The sequence below is a fragment of the Pteropus medius genome, unplaced genomic scaffold (assembly GCF_902729225.1).
Source record: "Pteropus medius unplaced genomic scaffold, Ma_sr-lr_union100, whole genome shotgun sequence".
NCBI lineage: Eukaryota > Metazoa > Chordata > Mammalia > Chiroptera > Pteropodidae > Pteropus > Pteropus medius.
The window spans coordinates 3,106,325-3,122,490 of record NW_024355990.1 but is presented as its reverse complement, the minus strand read 5'-3'; the positions used below and the strand labels follow the sequence as shown (position 1 = coordinate 3,122,490).

Genomic DNA, 16,166 nt, shown 5'->3' with positions numbered 1-16,166 from the left:
CACAACTGATGGTCCGTTCTGAAATTTTAATTATTTAAATTTAACAGTGTATCTGAGAAATCAGCTCAAACTTTACCTCTCTCCAGAAGGCAGATCAGTGCTAGTCAGAAGGAATATAATTGAAGCCACAAATGTGAGCCACGTAAGTAACCTTAAATATTCTAGTGGCAACAGTTTAAAAAGAAGCAGGTGAGATTACTTTTAATAATGTATTTTTAATTCGGTATGTCCAAAATGTCATTTTTTCAACTTGAAAGCAATATAAAAATTGTTAATAAGATACTTTGTGTTATTTCGAACTACCTCTGAAATCCAGCATGTGCTTACCTGCCTCACATCTCCGTTCAGACATTAAGCGCCCAGTAGACGCATGTGACAGTGGCTGTCACATCGGGCAGCGCAGGGTCATGTTTCCTTTTCAGGTGGCTGACTGTCCGTCGGTACCACGTGCTCTTGTGCCTTGTAATTTGCATTTCCGCAGCCAACTGCTGGTGAGAAACCACGTGCTTCGGTGCCTTCCACAGCAGTCAGCACCGTCCTGGGCTCACACCCGGGGAAGTCTTGCTCGGCCTTTGGATGCGTGCGGTTTGAAGGGTGACAGCTTTCAAACAGCACTGTCCAGTAGCTAACTTAAGAGCGAGGCTGGACTAGGGCCAGGGGCAACGTGGAGGACGATATTTGGGTGTCAGTGTCATAGAGACGATGATCGAAATCATGAAACTAAATGATCTCTCCAGAGTGTCCAGGGCAGACAAACGAGTCCAAAAACTTGAAGTCCATTTGTGGGTAGAGGGCCTGCGGAGCCGAGACGAGTCTGCGGGGCACAGGAGGGGACCGGGCAGTTCATCGTCATGTGTTGTCAGGTCTAACAGTGAATTTCGTTTTGCTCATAACTCAGTGCTATGACACGTTAAAAGCACCTGGGTTTGTAAGAGAATAATCTGGTCTCTTAAACTGATACGTTTCCTTTGTTTTCTTGAGGAATAGCGTCATATCACCCTTTCGTTTAGTACTCATACAGAAAATGATCCTCACAATTGGAGGGGAGACGTGGAACAAGTTAATTATAATTATTTTTGTTTAGTTTTGAAACGAAACAACACCTACGCAAGACTTTGAATGAGTCATTGACCGCAGTGGAACCAGACAGACCCAGGAAGTTGTAGGATGGCGGGACGCACAGAGTATTCTGAGGTTAGGGACCTCGAATTCCACCGGCACTCACCACCAAATGCACGGCTGCGAGTTCTCGAGAGCCTTAGCGGTCTGAGTTGGGATAAAGATGGTGGTGGACAGCGGCTTCGTCTAGGGTTGAGGGTTTGCCGGGCAAGAAAACAGAACAACTGGGCAGAGGCCTTGCAGATACTGACTGCAGACAGTGTAGGGTCACAGGGTTGGAACCCACGTCGGGGGACGAGAAACGCTGTAAAAGGCGAACACTAACAGCTCGAGTTCCATCGTCGACTGGAAATATTTTTATGATGTTACTTGTATGTTATGGGATATACACAGAACTAGGTGTGAATTCATTTTGCGTGCAGCTTTTATTCAACTATAAAACCAGAGGCATTTACAAACTAAGTAGAAAAAACCTTTTTCAAATAACAAGATAAATGTTATGCTTATTGGATGTTAATGTTTCAAGATCAAGGTGAGAACGACTGTAGGCTCAGATTCTTTTGCACTTGACGTGTCTGTGCTCCCTCCCACGTGCAGGGTCACTCCCTAAATCACCTTTTGCGTCTGGCATGCCTGTTAGTGTCACCCCACCAGGTTATCATGCAACGCTCTTCCTTTTTCCCGTTTTAAATCACTCTGAAACCTGTGTTTATACAACACATTCTGATAGCATTTTGGCTTTCACTTAATGGAAATGCATCATGTGCAAATTAACCCAGCTATATATACTCTTTTTCAATAAATCTAATGGGATGTAGTAGTTGTAGATACCATCACCACAAATGCTTAGTTATTCAGATGATCTTGAATGTGCCAACATGTATTTTTTAAACTGTCGTCAGAATTAAAATATATCAATCCATGGGCATCTAGATCCCTTAATTCTGAGAAATACCGACCAAGAGCAGTGGTTCTCAAAGTATGGTCCAGGGACCAACAGCATCTGCATCATCTGGATACTTGGCAGAATGTTTAGTGAGGATGGAAACTAGACTTTTGGTGATGAGCACACAATAGAGTATATAGATACCAAATTATAATGTTGTACACCTGAAATTTATATGTTATTAACCAATGTTGCCTCAATTTAAAAAACTAAAAAATTAAATTTAAAAAAAAAACATACAAATTCAGGCTCCCTTCTCCTCCTCCAACATCCTGAATTACGTTGGCGGGGCCCAGAAATCGGGGCTTTGCTCAGCCCTCGAGTTGAGTCTGACGTGTGAGCCGAGGTGTGAGAAATGCTTCTTCAACGCGCCCTGACCACCATTTGACAGGCGAGGAAACTGATTCGGGAGGCGCAGTCGAGACTCCAGTTAGTTTGTGGAACTGGGTCTCAAACCTGGAACCCTAGACTTTAGTCCAGTTCTGTCCCCAGAGCACTACATTGTCATTTCCTTCTCAATTTGTGGTTTTGTTTCCTTTAGTTTGGCTTGGGTTTCAAGGAGGCGCTACTAAAGTCTTGGGGTCTTTTCCTTTTGTTCCTTGTAGTGCCAGAACCTACTAAGACCTGTTCAAGCCAGCCCCAACCTGCCGGTACCGGTACCAGTCCTTCCGCCAGCACTCTATCCAACAGCAGCAATGGCAGACGCGCATCCGCCAGCGGCCAGCAGCCAGCTGCATCCCGTTACCTGCCTCGTGAGGTGCCTCCACGCTTCCGCCAGCAAGAACAGAAGCAGCTATTAAAGAGAGGTCAGCCCTTGCCTGCGGGGGCTCTGAGCAGTGCGAGCCCGACCCAGGGTGCTGGGCTCGCCGGGGTGAGCCCCCCTCCCCTCCCTGGAGCCGGAGCGCAGCAGCCGCCCAGCAAGCTCCAAGCAGGTAAGACCACGGAACGAGGCGTCCTTCTATCTGAGAACTGCTGAACTGCCTTCAGCTGTGTGCCCAGGACTGAAAGCAGACAGATTTTGGTCCCCAGTCGCTAAACACATGTAATAGAGCTGCCCGAATAGTTAGATGGTACATAGGTAGCTAGCCAGCTAGCTAAATACGTAAGTTCATTTCAGTTGGATTTTAACGCCTAATTCGGTTTTGCCCTACTTGTTTATGTGATTTCTCATAAGTTTTTAGATGGCATTGGCTACTTCGACTAAGTTTGTTGCTCACCAGAAACTAAGGGTCTGTATGTCAGTGCATAGGAATCTGTATGGGCAGGTGCTTTAGAAGCCCGCAGTGAAAACTTGTAAATAAAACGCTTTCCTCTCAGTCTGCTGGGGTAGCTCGTGAGCACACACGCACTTTGCAGGGAGCGGGTGTTTCTAGCTGTAACCTGAAGCACTTTGAGCCGAAACGGCCTGATGTCTCTCCGTGCCCGGCCCTCGTCGTGGCCGGGGCTCGGAGCACCTGCTCCTCGTTGGCGTCTTTGCCGGCAGTTAGACGCCAGCCTGCTCCTGGCTCCCAGGGACGTCAGCCCTTGCTCGCTCGCTTTCCAGCTTCCAGAATGTTGACATCTCACAGCTCCTCGCTCTCCTGTTTCTGTCTTCCTGACCTTAAGGGTTTATTCTTTCAAACGTTTTTTTACTGGAGTTTTAGGTAAGTTTTTGGAAGAGAGCAAAGCATGTGTATTCAGCTGCCATGTTTCTCTGTTATTTTCATAAATCTTTCTCTTCTAAGCACGGGAACCGTGTTCGTTGATGGTAGCGTAATTAGGGCAGGAAAGAGGCTTCTCGCATTAGATCGGAATTTAAAGGAAACGTCAGTCACATCAATATTTGTTTTCTTTCATGTGCCGCCTTTTAACATGGGGGAGATTCCAACATGATACAAAAGTATTTATAGCAATATTTTTCAAAACCATGACTTCGTGGTATATTCAGAATAAATATCTTTAGACAACTTTGCCATGTCTCTTCAAACAGTCTTGACCGTCATCTGCTAAATTCCTAGTAGACGGGATGTAGGGCATTGATTGTCAGCAAAAAGCAAGAAGGAGAAGAAATGAGCAAATATATTTATTGACTAGGAATATAGCCCCCCCTGCTTAGCTGCAAGCAGTTTATAATCAAACATACAGTTACTTCCTACACTGAAATGTGGTCCTCAGAAAAATCTTAACAGAGACAAAGATTGTATGTCACACCTAAGTAGTTCAGTGCATTCATTTAAGATGCTTACTTTGAAAAACTGGAAAAGAAATGTAACAGCCTGCTTTTTCCTGGGCTTATCTCGTTATTATATGATTAGTTGGCAGTACTGCATCTGTGTTCTCATCAAATGTTATTGGTGCAGGATGCTCCTGGTATCTGCCTTCTTAGATAAGTAGAAAATCAGGGAATTGATTCGCTAAAATTTTATATGGAAACAATATTTTTAACAAAATATTTGTCTCTATAAACATACCCTTCTAGAAAGTTATTTCTAGTTCATTGTACTTTAAAAACATATATGTCGACTAAGACTAAATCACCATGTATGTATTAAAAACTTCAGAAAACGGCATCGATCTGCAGAATAGTAACAAAATGAGAAATAATTATTTTTGGCTCCCAAAGTCTCCGTTTTACATCAATTTCACCTCTTTCTCGGCAGTCTCTGGTATCACAGCCAGACGAATCTTGCTCACTCGTCACCTCCCATTGATTCAGAGGTCCCCTCAGAAACCTGTCCTGGTTCCCGGGTTCCGGACACACAGCCTCGGTGTCTCCGCCCGGCCGTCAAGGCCGCCACGGCCCCGTCTGGCCAGCGTGTCTCATGTCCCCCAGGCCTGCTCGCCATTCTGGTTGGGACCGCCTGCTTGCTGTCTCACATGCGTGCCACACTCAGTGCATGCACACGCTTGCACGTCATTGTCACCGCCCCCGTGGCGCCCTTTAAGTGTTTCCATCCTCACTGCTGCTCTGTCTGCAGCATGCAGCTCGACCCTCGTTGTGTGCTGTGTAGCCACTATTGTGTGCCAGCTGAGTGTCCTATAAAGTGTCTGAACTTCCTGCCATGTGACACGAAGTCTGAGCTGTCGGGGAAGACCTGGCCGCTGGCACTGTCTACGCCACGGGCCGGTGCTTCCACGTCTCATCTGGAATGAGAGGTCCGAGCCTCTCGTGACCTGTCCCTTCCCTTTAATCTGCAACTCAAACACCGTTCCAAAGAGCGTGTTTGATGTCGTCACTGGAAGGCGTTGCCAGACGCCCTGCTCGTTCTGGAAGCCCGCAGGGGCATAGGTGAGCGTTGGCGTGCGTGGAGGCAGGATGCGGGGCGTGGTGTGCCTCGCGGCCACGAGACGGCCGGGGGGCTGCGGGCCTCATTCGGTTTCCTGACCCGCCGGCCCTGTGTGGCCTCGACCCAGTCACTTCACTCCGACTCCTCGTGTGTAAAGCGAGGACAGTCCTGCTTTACAGGACTTGAAGAGGAGGTGCTTATTTCACACTCAGCGCGGGGCCGCGTGTAGAAAGTACTCGGTCACGGGTGACGTGAGACTGGGGAGACTAGACACATACAGCAAATACGTGCCCGTCTTTAAAACGCCGTTACAGACCAGCAGTTAAAAAAACGCACAATCTTTAAACGGCTACATTCTGCAACAGCACAGTAAAGCTTTCTCGTCGCTCTGCGACCTGTGTATATTTTGAAATTCAGCTGCTCCTCCTGGAGTGGTCTACAGACTTTTCTCGTTTGCGATGCAGGCTACTTAATGCATTCATGCCAGGGAGACCGGTCCTGTATGCAACAAGTAACCGCATTTTCTGCTGCGCTGGGACGTTCCCAGATACCGCTCGACGTGAAAGCCCTTAGAGCTTCTCAAGTCATAAGCAGGTTTTCACTGTGTTTGTATCTGTGGACGCAGGCCTTCCCTCCCGTTGCCACTCCCGCATTAGAACGAAGAACGTAGATTCATTCATAATTCCATTCCTCTAAGTCTAAGGTTAAATTAAAAAGTCTGAAAACTGGGTCAGCAGAACTAAGTTTGAGTGACTAATCCTTAAGAATTTCAGAGTAAATCCTTTCCAGCGATAAGAAAAGTAAGACAGGAAGTCGGTTCAGCCCGGCACACTAATTTCTGTCAAGATGTGGACTCTTTCCCCCCGCAAGTTTTAGTGCACTTAGCAGGGATCAAAGAAGGAGTTGATGAAGTTTGCATCACCTTTGTCGCAGCTTTGAAGAATCGTGGGGCACAGACTGCTAAGATACGCACGTCCCGGTCCCCTCCCGCCCGGGCCTTTGGCCGTTCACTGCCTCTTCCCACGGAGGACGAGTGTCGCAGTCCTTACCGTGGCGATGGGAAGCTTGACGTGTCCGTTGCAGGAAACAGAAGAGACTTGCAGATAAAACGAAACAGTACAGGTGCGGAGACGGGAAAGTTTTAAAAGAACTAAAACGGAAATGGTCGTTTTCGTTAGCCGTGTAAGCATAGACGAGCGTGACATAGCGTTGTAGTACAGGGCGACTGGCGGGGTGCGGACAGACCCAGCCTGGCGGTTCTTTCCCTAATCGCCCTTTTCCTTCTGCCACGTGCCTCCTAAAGATTGTCAGGAGCTCGGTCTGGCTCTCACGCGGTTTCGCTGTGATTCACCTTGTGGTTTACGTTGCTCCGTCAAGGTTCTTCACCGGTCCGTCATTCCTTAGACAAACCGGTTCGCTAAGCTTCGTACTTTCGCACGGTCTCTGTCCTTATGTGACTCCGTGGGAACGACCAGGCAGCGGGGCCACGCCGACCTTGCACACGGCCGAGAAGGGGAGAGAAGATGCTGACCTTCAGAACTTTGGCTTCTTGGAGCGTGTCTTTATTAATTCGGTGAACAAGGTATTTATTAACGCAGACGAGATAACGCGCTCTGCGGTAGGGACACATGGCTCCCTACCTCTGGCTAAAGTGTGTTGGAACGACCAGGAACTAAGCACGCCATCTACAGGTGCTGTAACAGCGATAACTGTAGAGTGCTGTGCACACACACGGAAAGGGCAGCTAACCCAGACCAGGCGTGGGGGATGGCCCAGGACAGATGGCGGCGACGTGGGCGAGTCTTAGGGCAGCTGTGCAAAGCAGGCGGTGGACTACCTGCACGCACGAAGGCACGGGCCCTCGATCCTAGGGCTTCTGGGTAGCAGGTGCATCGGTGTGGCCAGGGGACACAGTGCAAGGGGCAGCAAGAGAAATCGGGCGAGGAAGGTCGGCCCTTAGTATTATTAAGTAATAGCAATAAACTAGCACAAAAAACCAACCATGGCAGTCGAGTCAGATTAAATTCCTATTCAGAGCTGTTGCGACAAATTGCTTTTGGAATTTGACAGGCCGATTCTAAAGTTCATCCAGAAGAACGAAGGCGCATAAACAGAATCGCCAAGCAAATTTTGAAAAAAGAATAACAGGCTATCAGATGGAGCTATGATCCTCTAGCGACGATGGCAGTGTTACTGGGGCCGGACTGAGCAATAGACGGACGAACTACCACAGAGCGGGGGGCTGGGACGCCCGTGTACGTGTCGGTTTGGGTTAGCACGAATGTGGCATCGCAAATCACTGAGAAAACGGAGGCTCAAGTCGACAGAGGGAGAGAGAGCTGCGTGCAGAGCGCACGTTAGAATGACGGCCGGCGGCACAGGGGCCGGTGTCCCCGTCTTGGGGTGAAGTTTCCTCTTAAGCAAAAAAAATCATGACAAGAAAGGCTGACAAATTTGAAAGTCTGAAAGTTAGAAACGTTTGCCCAAGCCCATAAACGAAACCTGAGAGGAAATACCAGGCATGCCGACAAATCAGCAAGGGAAAAACGGTCCAAAATAGAAAAATGGGCGAAGAATGTGAACGGGGACATGCGAAAGCTCTAGGACAAATGAGTCCTACACGTATTGAAGGTACTGTTTGTGGTCAGGAAAAAACATGAAAACAACAGTGATATATACCAGTTGTCGCTTATCAAATTGCCAGACGTTTAAAACCTCTCATAATCACGGCAGTGTCGTAGATTCGAGTGCTTACCATTCTCCAGACCCAAGTGTTGAGTCTTCACGAGACTCCGGAACCACCACCGCTGCCTGGCAAGAGCGGGAAAGGGCTGGAGGTAGAAACGGGACCAGGGGCGCCCCTAAGCCCCTAGGGAGAGCAGTGGGACAGCACCGATAGACCCGGGTCCTCCTGTCCCCCCACCACCTACCCCAGCCACAGCGGCGCCTCCTGCAGACGCCGGCCTGACGCTCAGCAGTCACTCCGCCCTGCGGCACGAGCTGACGACAGGGCAGTCGAGACTGTCAAGAGGCAGTAGGGACAAAAACGAGCTGACTGTGGCCTCTTTGGATCAGGTGCAGGTGCAGGTGACATCAGCCCTCCGGTGACTGGCGTCGCGCTTCGTCGCGTGGTGGGAAAGAGTCAGCTGCGTTTGAGGGCCAGCTGGGCTCCTGCTAGGCCTCGTCCCCAGAGAACAGCGATGGAAACTTCCTCCCGTTTCCTCCCACGTTTCGGGTTCCGCCGTCCCCTGTCCGTGTCGGCGCACTGCCGTCCCCACGCCGGCCTTGGCTGTTGTGGAGGGACGTCACTGGTTTTGTAACATTATTTAAGTCCACAGTGGTCGCGTTTGTTAAGATGACCGTCCTGGCATCCCACTCGGGCATGCAGAACAGAACACGCCCGGCTCCTCCTGAAGTCCAGTGAGCTGGTGTTGGAATGAAGCTCATTAAGTCTAAAGCAAAAGCAGATTCGGTACAGTGGGCTTCCACTGCCAGGGAAGGACGTCTTCCAGCATCGAGACGACTGTTCCCATGAGTAGTGGGCGCTGTGGCTCCACCTCGGACATCCGGTGGGTTATGCCCCTCATTGAAAACACGGGCTCTGGGGCAGGCGTGCCCTGGGCTGCCCGGGCGAAAAGCCTAGAACCGTTCTGTAAGGGCCGCAGAGGGGCTGGGGGGCCCCGTGGACAGCCGCGGGGGCTGGAGGGCCTGCGGGCATTCTACCCACGGAAGAGCTGGCCCCAGAGCCCAGAGCCACCGACTAGCCAGCTCTGAGGGCAGAGCTAGTGGGGCAAAAGGACCGAGCAGTGGGGCGGGGACAGCCCCGTGGGAGGGTCTCTGTCCCCTCCTCGTCGCTGGCAGCATCCAAAGAGATGAGTCACAGGGGCGAAAGGGCTCCTGTGCCACAGAGAGGCCGGGGTTCCTCCCAACCCTGACTCCACGTTCTCCTTTTAAATAACAACCGTTCGTCCTCAAATACGTTGGCCCTTTAATAAAATAATAACAGGGAAGCTGGGTTTGAACTTCACGTATCGAATCGGAGGGCAGCTCTTTCAGCCAATGGGTGAAAACTTCACCTGGTAAGATAAGTGTTAGCATGGAAATGTAGTGATTCAGGTTCCAGAAAGGTGTCATTTCATCACGTCATTTTCTATTCAGACTCGTATGTTTTTGCAAGTCTGGACCATAACTCTAGCTTGAAAAATCTGAGGGCTTTTATCTTTTAAAAAAAAAAAAAAACCTCTTTTTCGTTGCACTAAAAGCAGAACAATGTATTGTTTTGGTGGCTGCTTTGTGCATTTATAAACAGAGGCTTTGATTAATATGCGGCCGTGTTTGCTCCTTAGATCTTTTTGAGATAGAGGCAGGAAAGTAATTAAGAAGTTGGACACTTGCCAATTTACATATGGGGCTCATTTAGAATAGGAAAGCTCGCGTCGGTATGCCAAATGTTTAGGGGTGTTTAGGAGCAGGAGAAAGAAGAAGAAACGGAAAACAAAGGCAGTATGGAGCGCGGTTTATTTGCATGCCGCCGATAGGCAATATGCTGTTATTCTTTTGGCTGACTTTCAAAAAAAACAGAGGGAAACTGGCTGTGGTGCTCACTGGAACTGGGTCCTGAATAGAAATGTTTGCGACAATTGAAAGCATCGGAAGAGGGAGGAAGATCGGTTTAGTGTCAGCTGCAATTAGATAATCAAAGCTTTCAAATCCCCTCCGTGGGCGCCTCCCCCGGCCGAGGCGGGTGAATCGATGCCTCCTGGCGTGGAAAGGGCACTGCCAGCTCCCGGCCCGCCGGCCGCCTGCAGGTTGCCGGGGCACAGGCCTGCCCGAGACGTTCCTGGCAGCGCGACAGGATGAGGCCGTCGCTGTGCACGGCTGCCATGGTGGAGCTGAGCGCCCAGACGGCCCCAGATGCAGGCGCACAGGCAGCTGGCGCACAAGGTAGTGTCTCCTGCGGGGTGGGAGTCTCTCTGTGCAGCTCCTCCTGCCCCCGTCAGCCCTGGCACGGCAGGAGAAACGAAGCGCACACGGAGCGGGGTGGGTGCTCGTCCCGGGCCGGCGTGGGCCATGCCACCCGAGAGCAGCGGCGGGTCAGGCTGATAAAATGGCGTCTTGGAGGAGCTGCTGGCTCCGGCCCGGCCGCCAAGCAGGGGAGCAGGGCGGCGGGGCACCCCCACCAGCCTGCGTCCGCCTCCTGAGCGCCTGCGGGCCTGGCCTCCCCAAGGAGGAAGCGGCTCGTTTTGCGCCCCCACTTTTATTATTCTAATAGATGCTCCACCTGGAGGAAGCAATCTCCTTTTACTGCTCCTTCGAAGAAAAACCCAGGCCACAAGCTCATTCTCTTAGACACTTTCGTTGTTTGCGGCAACCCTTGTGCTCCGTGCTGCCTTTCACAAGTCCTCGGCGTAGAAGCCGACGGATGAAGAGTCTCGGAGTCTGTCCAGCGATGGGATTCTGAATTCAAAGCGCTTCCTCCCCGCGATTTTTACACACAGTAAATGCGGTCGAGGGGGAGGCGTTTGGGGTTCTCGGAGGCCGAAAGCAGTTGTTGACATTTGTCCTGCCTCTTGGCAACCAAGTGCCAGGAATCCGTGTACCAGCAAGCATTAGGAAACATGTTATTTCCCACTGCGGAAAGCCTTTGGAATTATTTTTTGTAATGCATGGTTTATCGTCGTGTAATTTCAGTTAAAAGGACTGTGGCGATGAAGAATGTGATCACGCCCTGTTTGTCGGACGGGGCTAATTAAGCATTCTGCACACTTCTCAGCAGATCTCGCCCGTTCTCCTGTCTGATTAATTTGACACCTAATTAAAATTGTGCTTACTGTAGCTTTTGGAAGCTCTTTGTCAAATACTTTTTCTTGAAAAATTTTTCTTTATATCTTTAACATTTTAGAATTTAAAAGCAGAAAAGAAAGCTTTTCTCTTTAAACCATGCTGTCATGTAATCCTTTTGATTTTAATCACTTAAGACAGCTATGTTACTTAGACTTTTATAGACACCTATTTTTAGACCGTGTAAACCAGTTAAATGGCAGAAGAAAAGACAATTTAACATTATACACAAACTTCCTTTTTTCTTTTGAACGCTTTTTTTAGGAGAAATTATTCTGATAGTAGGATGTAGTAGTAGAAAATGAGGGTTTTAGCTTAGTCCTTACTGGTTATTAGTTGTAGCACCTTTTCCAAGTTTGACCTCCCTGAGCTTCTACTTCCCCATCTGTGAAGTGGACGTAATTTGTGAGGTTCGGTGAATTCAGTGTGTGTGGGAATACCTGGAACCTCAAAATGCTACGCAGTGCGTGATGTCTCACGGGTATGAAGATGCTTTCCCACAAACGCGCTCAGACTTGCTGCACATCGGGCGCGTGGATTTTCGCCTCCTAAAGCTCCAGGGCCGCACGGAGGGTCCAGAACGCCTGCCGGAGAAGGCGGTCTCAGTTCATTTCGGGAGCTTTCAGTCATTTCAGAATGCCTGTTCCTAGAGCTCAGTCATTTCACAGTTTATTTTTTTCACAGAGTTCTGTCTTTTAGGACACTACCAAAAGATAGATTTGCGAAATGGTAACATAGTCAAGAGATGTTGGTTTATGAAAAGCCCGTTATTCGGATATTATCGAAGTCATAAAGTTCCCGTAAGAAGAATGATGTGCTTCAAACATGAAAGAATAGTTAGTCTTCTTACATTTTCACTTGTGGAATAAATTCCAGTGTCAGGATATGTCATGGTCGTGGTGCTGGGAGTGATAACGAAGATGGTGGTGATGATGGTGGTAGAGATGATGATGCTGGCGATGGAGATGATGGTGGTGATGGTGATGGAGATGGTGGTGGCGGTGATGGAGGGGAGGAGGAGAGACGTTGAGGGATTCCCCAGAAGGGCCGTTCAAGAACCTGTTCACACCGTGCCCCTCAGAGACCCCCAGGGGTCTTTGACGGAGTCTGAGTGGTGCGGGGATGAGTGGACAGAACCTAATTTTTCCAGAGTGGCTTGAAGATTGGCTCTTTCACGCGTTGGGATGCAGGTCCCGCCATTCGCTTTCTGTTGCTTTTTTGGTTTTTACTACACTGAGTGTCGAGTGGTGTCTTCAAATCAATTTGAGTCTATATTCAAAACCCATAAGTAGTGCATTAAAATCATAACTTCTGCTTTCTAGTTTTCAAGACCATTCCGGCTTTTAAATACATTTTATGTACAAACTTTTTTTGAACATTAAAGTACACAGGACACACTTAATTTCCGTTTTAAAACTTCTCGAGAAGGAAAAAAGTGATAAAACAAGACGAAAATGAAAGAAAGGAGCCCAAAGCCAGGTGGAGCCCCCGGAGCACGCTCGAGGCTCCGGAGGTGGCGGTCTGTGCAGCTGTGCGGGCTTGGCTGGTAAGTCCATCGGGGAGGACCGTCGGACGTGTGTGTCCAGCTGGGGTGTGGGTGTCTAAGGGGACTTCCAGTGGAAGACACTGACCGGTCACATGGGACAGGCACAGGATGAGGCCCTGAAGTGTAGGACCGGAGACGCTTGAAAAGACGTCTCCAGGCACCGGGAATGAGTCGGAGCTGGAAACGGAGTGAGGCCGAAAATCAGAATCGCAGGACCACGGCAGAGCGTGATTTTGACAAGTCATCCTTAACTTTTTGTGTTTTACATAATGTTCATTTAGATCCTAATAGAGCCTCCAAGAGTACTTTTCTTGGAAAAATGCTTATATTATTTTGGAGTTTTTAAAGCTTAATCGCAATGAAATGCACCATGATATTTGTCTCTCATTTTTTCTCCTTATCTACTGTTTTCGTTATAGCTAAAAACATGTAAATAGGGCAGTATTTCTAGTGGCTTCCGCAGTAAGTAATAGCGCATAGGCGCGTGTGCTAAATGTATGGCAGACTGACGCTTAGCCCCCTTTCAGTCGCCTCCCGTGAGTTCTGTGTCTGCGCATTGCCAGCCTGCAAGCTGGAGCTCTCAGTGCCCCTTGCGGGATGGACCCACGCGTTTCCGTCCCATCCCTGATGAGAGCTGAGCCTCTCGCGTTTCCTTCAGCAGCCTTAACGCCTCACGACTCACCCAGCAGGAAGGATCATCCCCGGGCCATGGTCACGGCCTCTCGCGCGCGCGTTTTGTGCCAGCGTCAGCTCGTGCGGGCTCAGTTCCGTTTGCCGCGTGGATGACACCGGGCCCTCCTTCTGCCGGTCATCCGGCCTCAGGCCTCGTTCCCCGCACATGCTCATTTACGTGTTTGTTTCTGCTGGAGCAGCGGTTGAAAGTAAATCGCAGCTATCACAGCCCTTAAATATCTCCTGTGTTCACAGGTGATCTCTTATATTGTTACCACAGCACAATAATAAAGTCAGGAAATTTAACATTGATCTAATACCATTTTCTAATATATCTAAATGTACTACCTTTCGGTTTCACCAGTTGTCCCAATAACGTCCTTTATAGCAATCAAATCGCCTCTATTTTTTAATGCCTACCTCCCACAAATAGAAAGTAAGATGATAAGACAGGCTACTTTAAAATTGTTTCAGATAGTAAAATAACAGCTCAGTACTTCCTGTCTTGTTTATTTGTTTTTTGTTCGTTTGTTTGTTTTGCATTCATAACTTTCGGGGAACTACCTAGAACCTGCTCTTAGAGAGTTTTAAATGGTAGCATAAACACAAAAATAATTTTCAGTTACTTCTTACGTACTTTTTGCCTCCATGTACCACCGCTGAAATTTCGGCAAAATTAGTTTTTGGAGACCTAGTTTATTTTGACGTCGAAGGACCGTGAAGTAAGGAACAAAGGAACAGCTAAAAGACGAGAAAGAAGGAAAAGGGAGAGCGGCAAGTCCGGGAACTGCCGGCCGCACATTAAATGTCAACAGCTGCAGCCCGAAACCAGCGGGGGGAGGGGCGCCGGGCGGGGGGAGGGGCGCCGGGCGTCGCTCCCGCCTGCTCCTCTCCTGCCGCAGGAGGTGTGCCTGAGGGACACGCTCACCTTGGGACCCTGAGGAGCCGGGCTGCCCAGGTGCAGGACAAGAGGCGGCACCGCTGTGCAGTGCTGTGCTTCGTTTTGGGTAAAAATCCTCTGGTCCGGTGCCTTCGCTTTGAAGGAAGCTGTGTTTTAGTCGTAGATTTGTAGTGTCAGTGGTCATTTTTTCTAAATTAAAAAGATTTTGAACTGTTACTTCTTTTTCTATGACTTTGTCTGAAAAGATAACCGAGTATTTTTGCAGATAATTTCAACAGTCCCAGCCATCATGGCAACTTAAGCTTAATCTTAACATCGCCTTCAGAATCGACTGAAGATGCAGGCGGCTTCACCTTCTGGTGCCGGCAGGCTGCCTTCAGGCGTTTGTAAGAATGAGTCGCTGATTCACTTGTTCATACAGCAGGTGTTTCTTCCCTGCCTCTTGCGCGGTAGACGCTCTGCCCAGCCTGGGGAAGAACAGGGCAGAGCCAGGCAGCCCTCGCCCTCGTGGCATTCGCGGCCCGGGGAGGGACAGACGGGCTCGCCGATGGCCCACGCTGGGACACGTGCTCCGCAGGGGAAGGAGCTTGTCCGCTGGGTCCCTCACCGTGTCCCACACAGCGTCATCGGAACCCGGGGTGGCAGCCGGGCCTGCAGGCCGGACCCACCCCGCACCTGCTTTGCTGGGACCCAGCCACGCTCATTCCTTCACGTGCTGTGTCTGGTGGCTCTTGCACCACAAGGACAGAACTGAGTAGCGTGACAGAGATCGTGTGTGGCCCACGGAGCCGGAAGTATTTACTCTCTGGCCCTTTACAGAAAACGTTTGCTCATTCCTAAGTGAATTCGAAGGAGAGGAAGACCGTTTGTTGGGACCGTCCGCAAGGGTGCTAGGCGGGGAAGGAAGCTCCCGGGTGACATGGCAGTGGGGCGGAGGAGAGGGGAGGGGGCGCCGAGTGCAGGCAGGGCCGCCGCCTCCGAGGCCCCGCTGCTGGGTCGGTGCGGCGGAGGCAGCCAGTGCGCGGAGGCGTCAGGGCAGGCCTGCTCCTCGGTGTCGCGGAAGGCTGCTGGAGATGGCCAGCGTGTCACCTCGTCCTGCCCCCGGGTCGTCGAAGTGCCTTTGCCTCCTGCGGCGCTGACCCGATCGGTCTGCTGCCCTGCGCCCAGGAGGGCTGAGCGGCGGGCGGCCGTCCCTGTGGCCACTCCCTCAGAAAGCGACGTGCCAGGCTGCACAGGCGCCTCTTGTACTTCACCGTGACGACTGTTTTTGCCCTAATGACCAGCATTTTTCTCGAACCTTGGGATCTTCCTTCCCGCAGGATTCCCTCCTCGGTTCCCGTGTCGGCCTCCGATCCCTGGCTCTGTTGCTCTTGTCAAGGTCTTGGGACAAAGGACAGTCCGTGCAAGGACAGAATCCCTCAGCGTTGCCGATTTGGCGTTTTCCGCCTCATTTTTCTTCTTTCCCATCTGCCCCTTTCAGGTTTAGTTGCTCTGTTAAATCCCCTACTTACCTCAGCCTCTTACTACCTCGTAGGAAAGAGTATAAATTACTTTCCTTGTAGAACCTTGTGGGGTAGAGCTCAGAATGTAAAGACCTGGATGCGTTTGCTTTTCTCATAAGCGACGACATTGCCCTCACATTTTATCAGCTCATAATATCAAAAACCAGTGCTTTAGCTCCTTTTTGTATTCCTACTTATTATTTACAGTTTTCTGTTTCGAGTATAACTATTTGTAGAAAATTCCAAAACAAAAATCATCTGAGTAGGAGGATGACATATGTTGGAATTGTTTTACGACATTTATAGAACACTCACTGGGTTTTATGGATTTTTTTAACCGGCGGTCCCTAACCTATTGGCACCGGGGGCCCGT

General features: G+C 49.8%; 1 protein-coding gene across 1 annotated transcript in view; it reads left to right on the top strand.

Annotated features, from left to right (window-relative positions):
• TNRC6C (trinucleotide repeat containing adaptor 6C) overlaps positions 1 to 16,166 on the top strand; it is a 75,241-nt gene that overhangs the window by 13,932 nt on the left and 45,143 nt on the right. Inside the window, exon 3 of the mRNA XM_039859867.1 lies at positions 2,671 to 2,997. Within this exon, the coding sequence (XP_039715801.1) occupies positions 2,671 to 2,997 (327 nt within the window). The remainder of the gene's footprint in view (positions 1 to 2,670; positions 2,998 to 16,166) is intronic.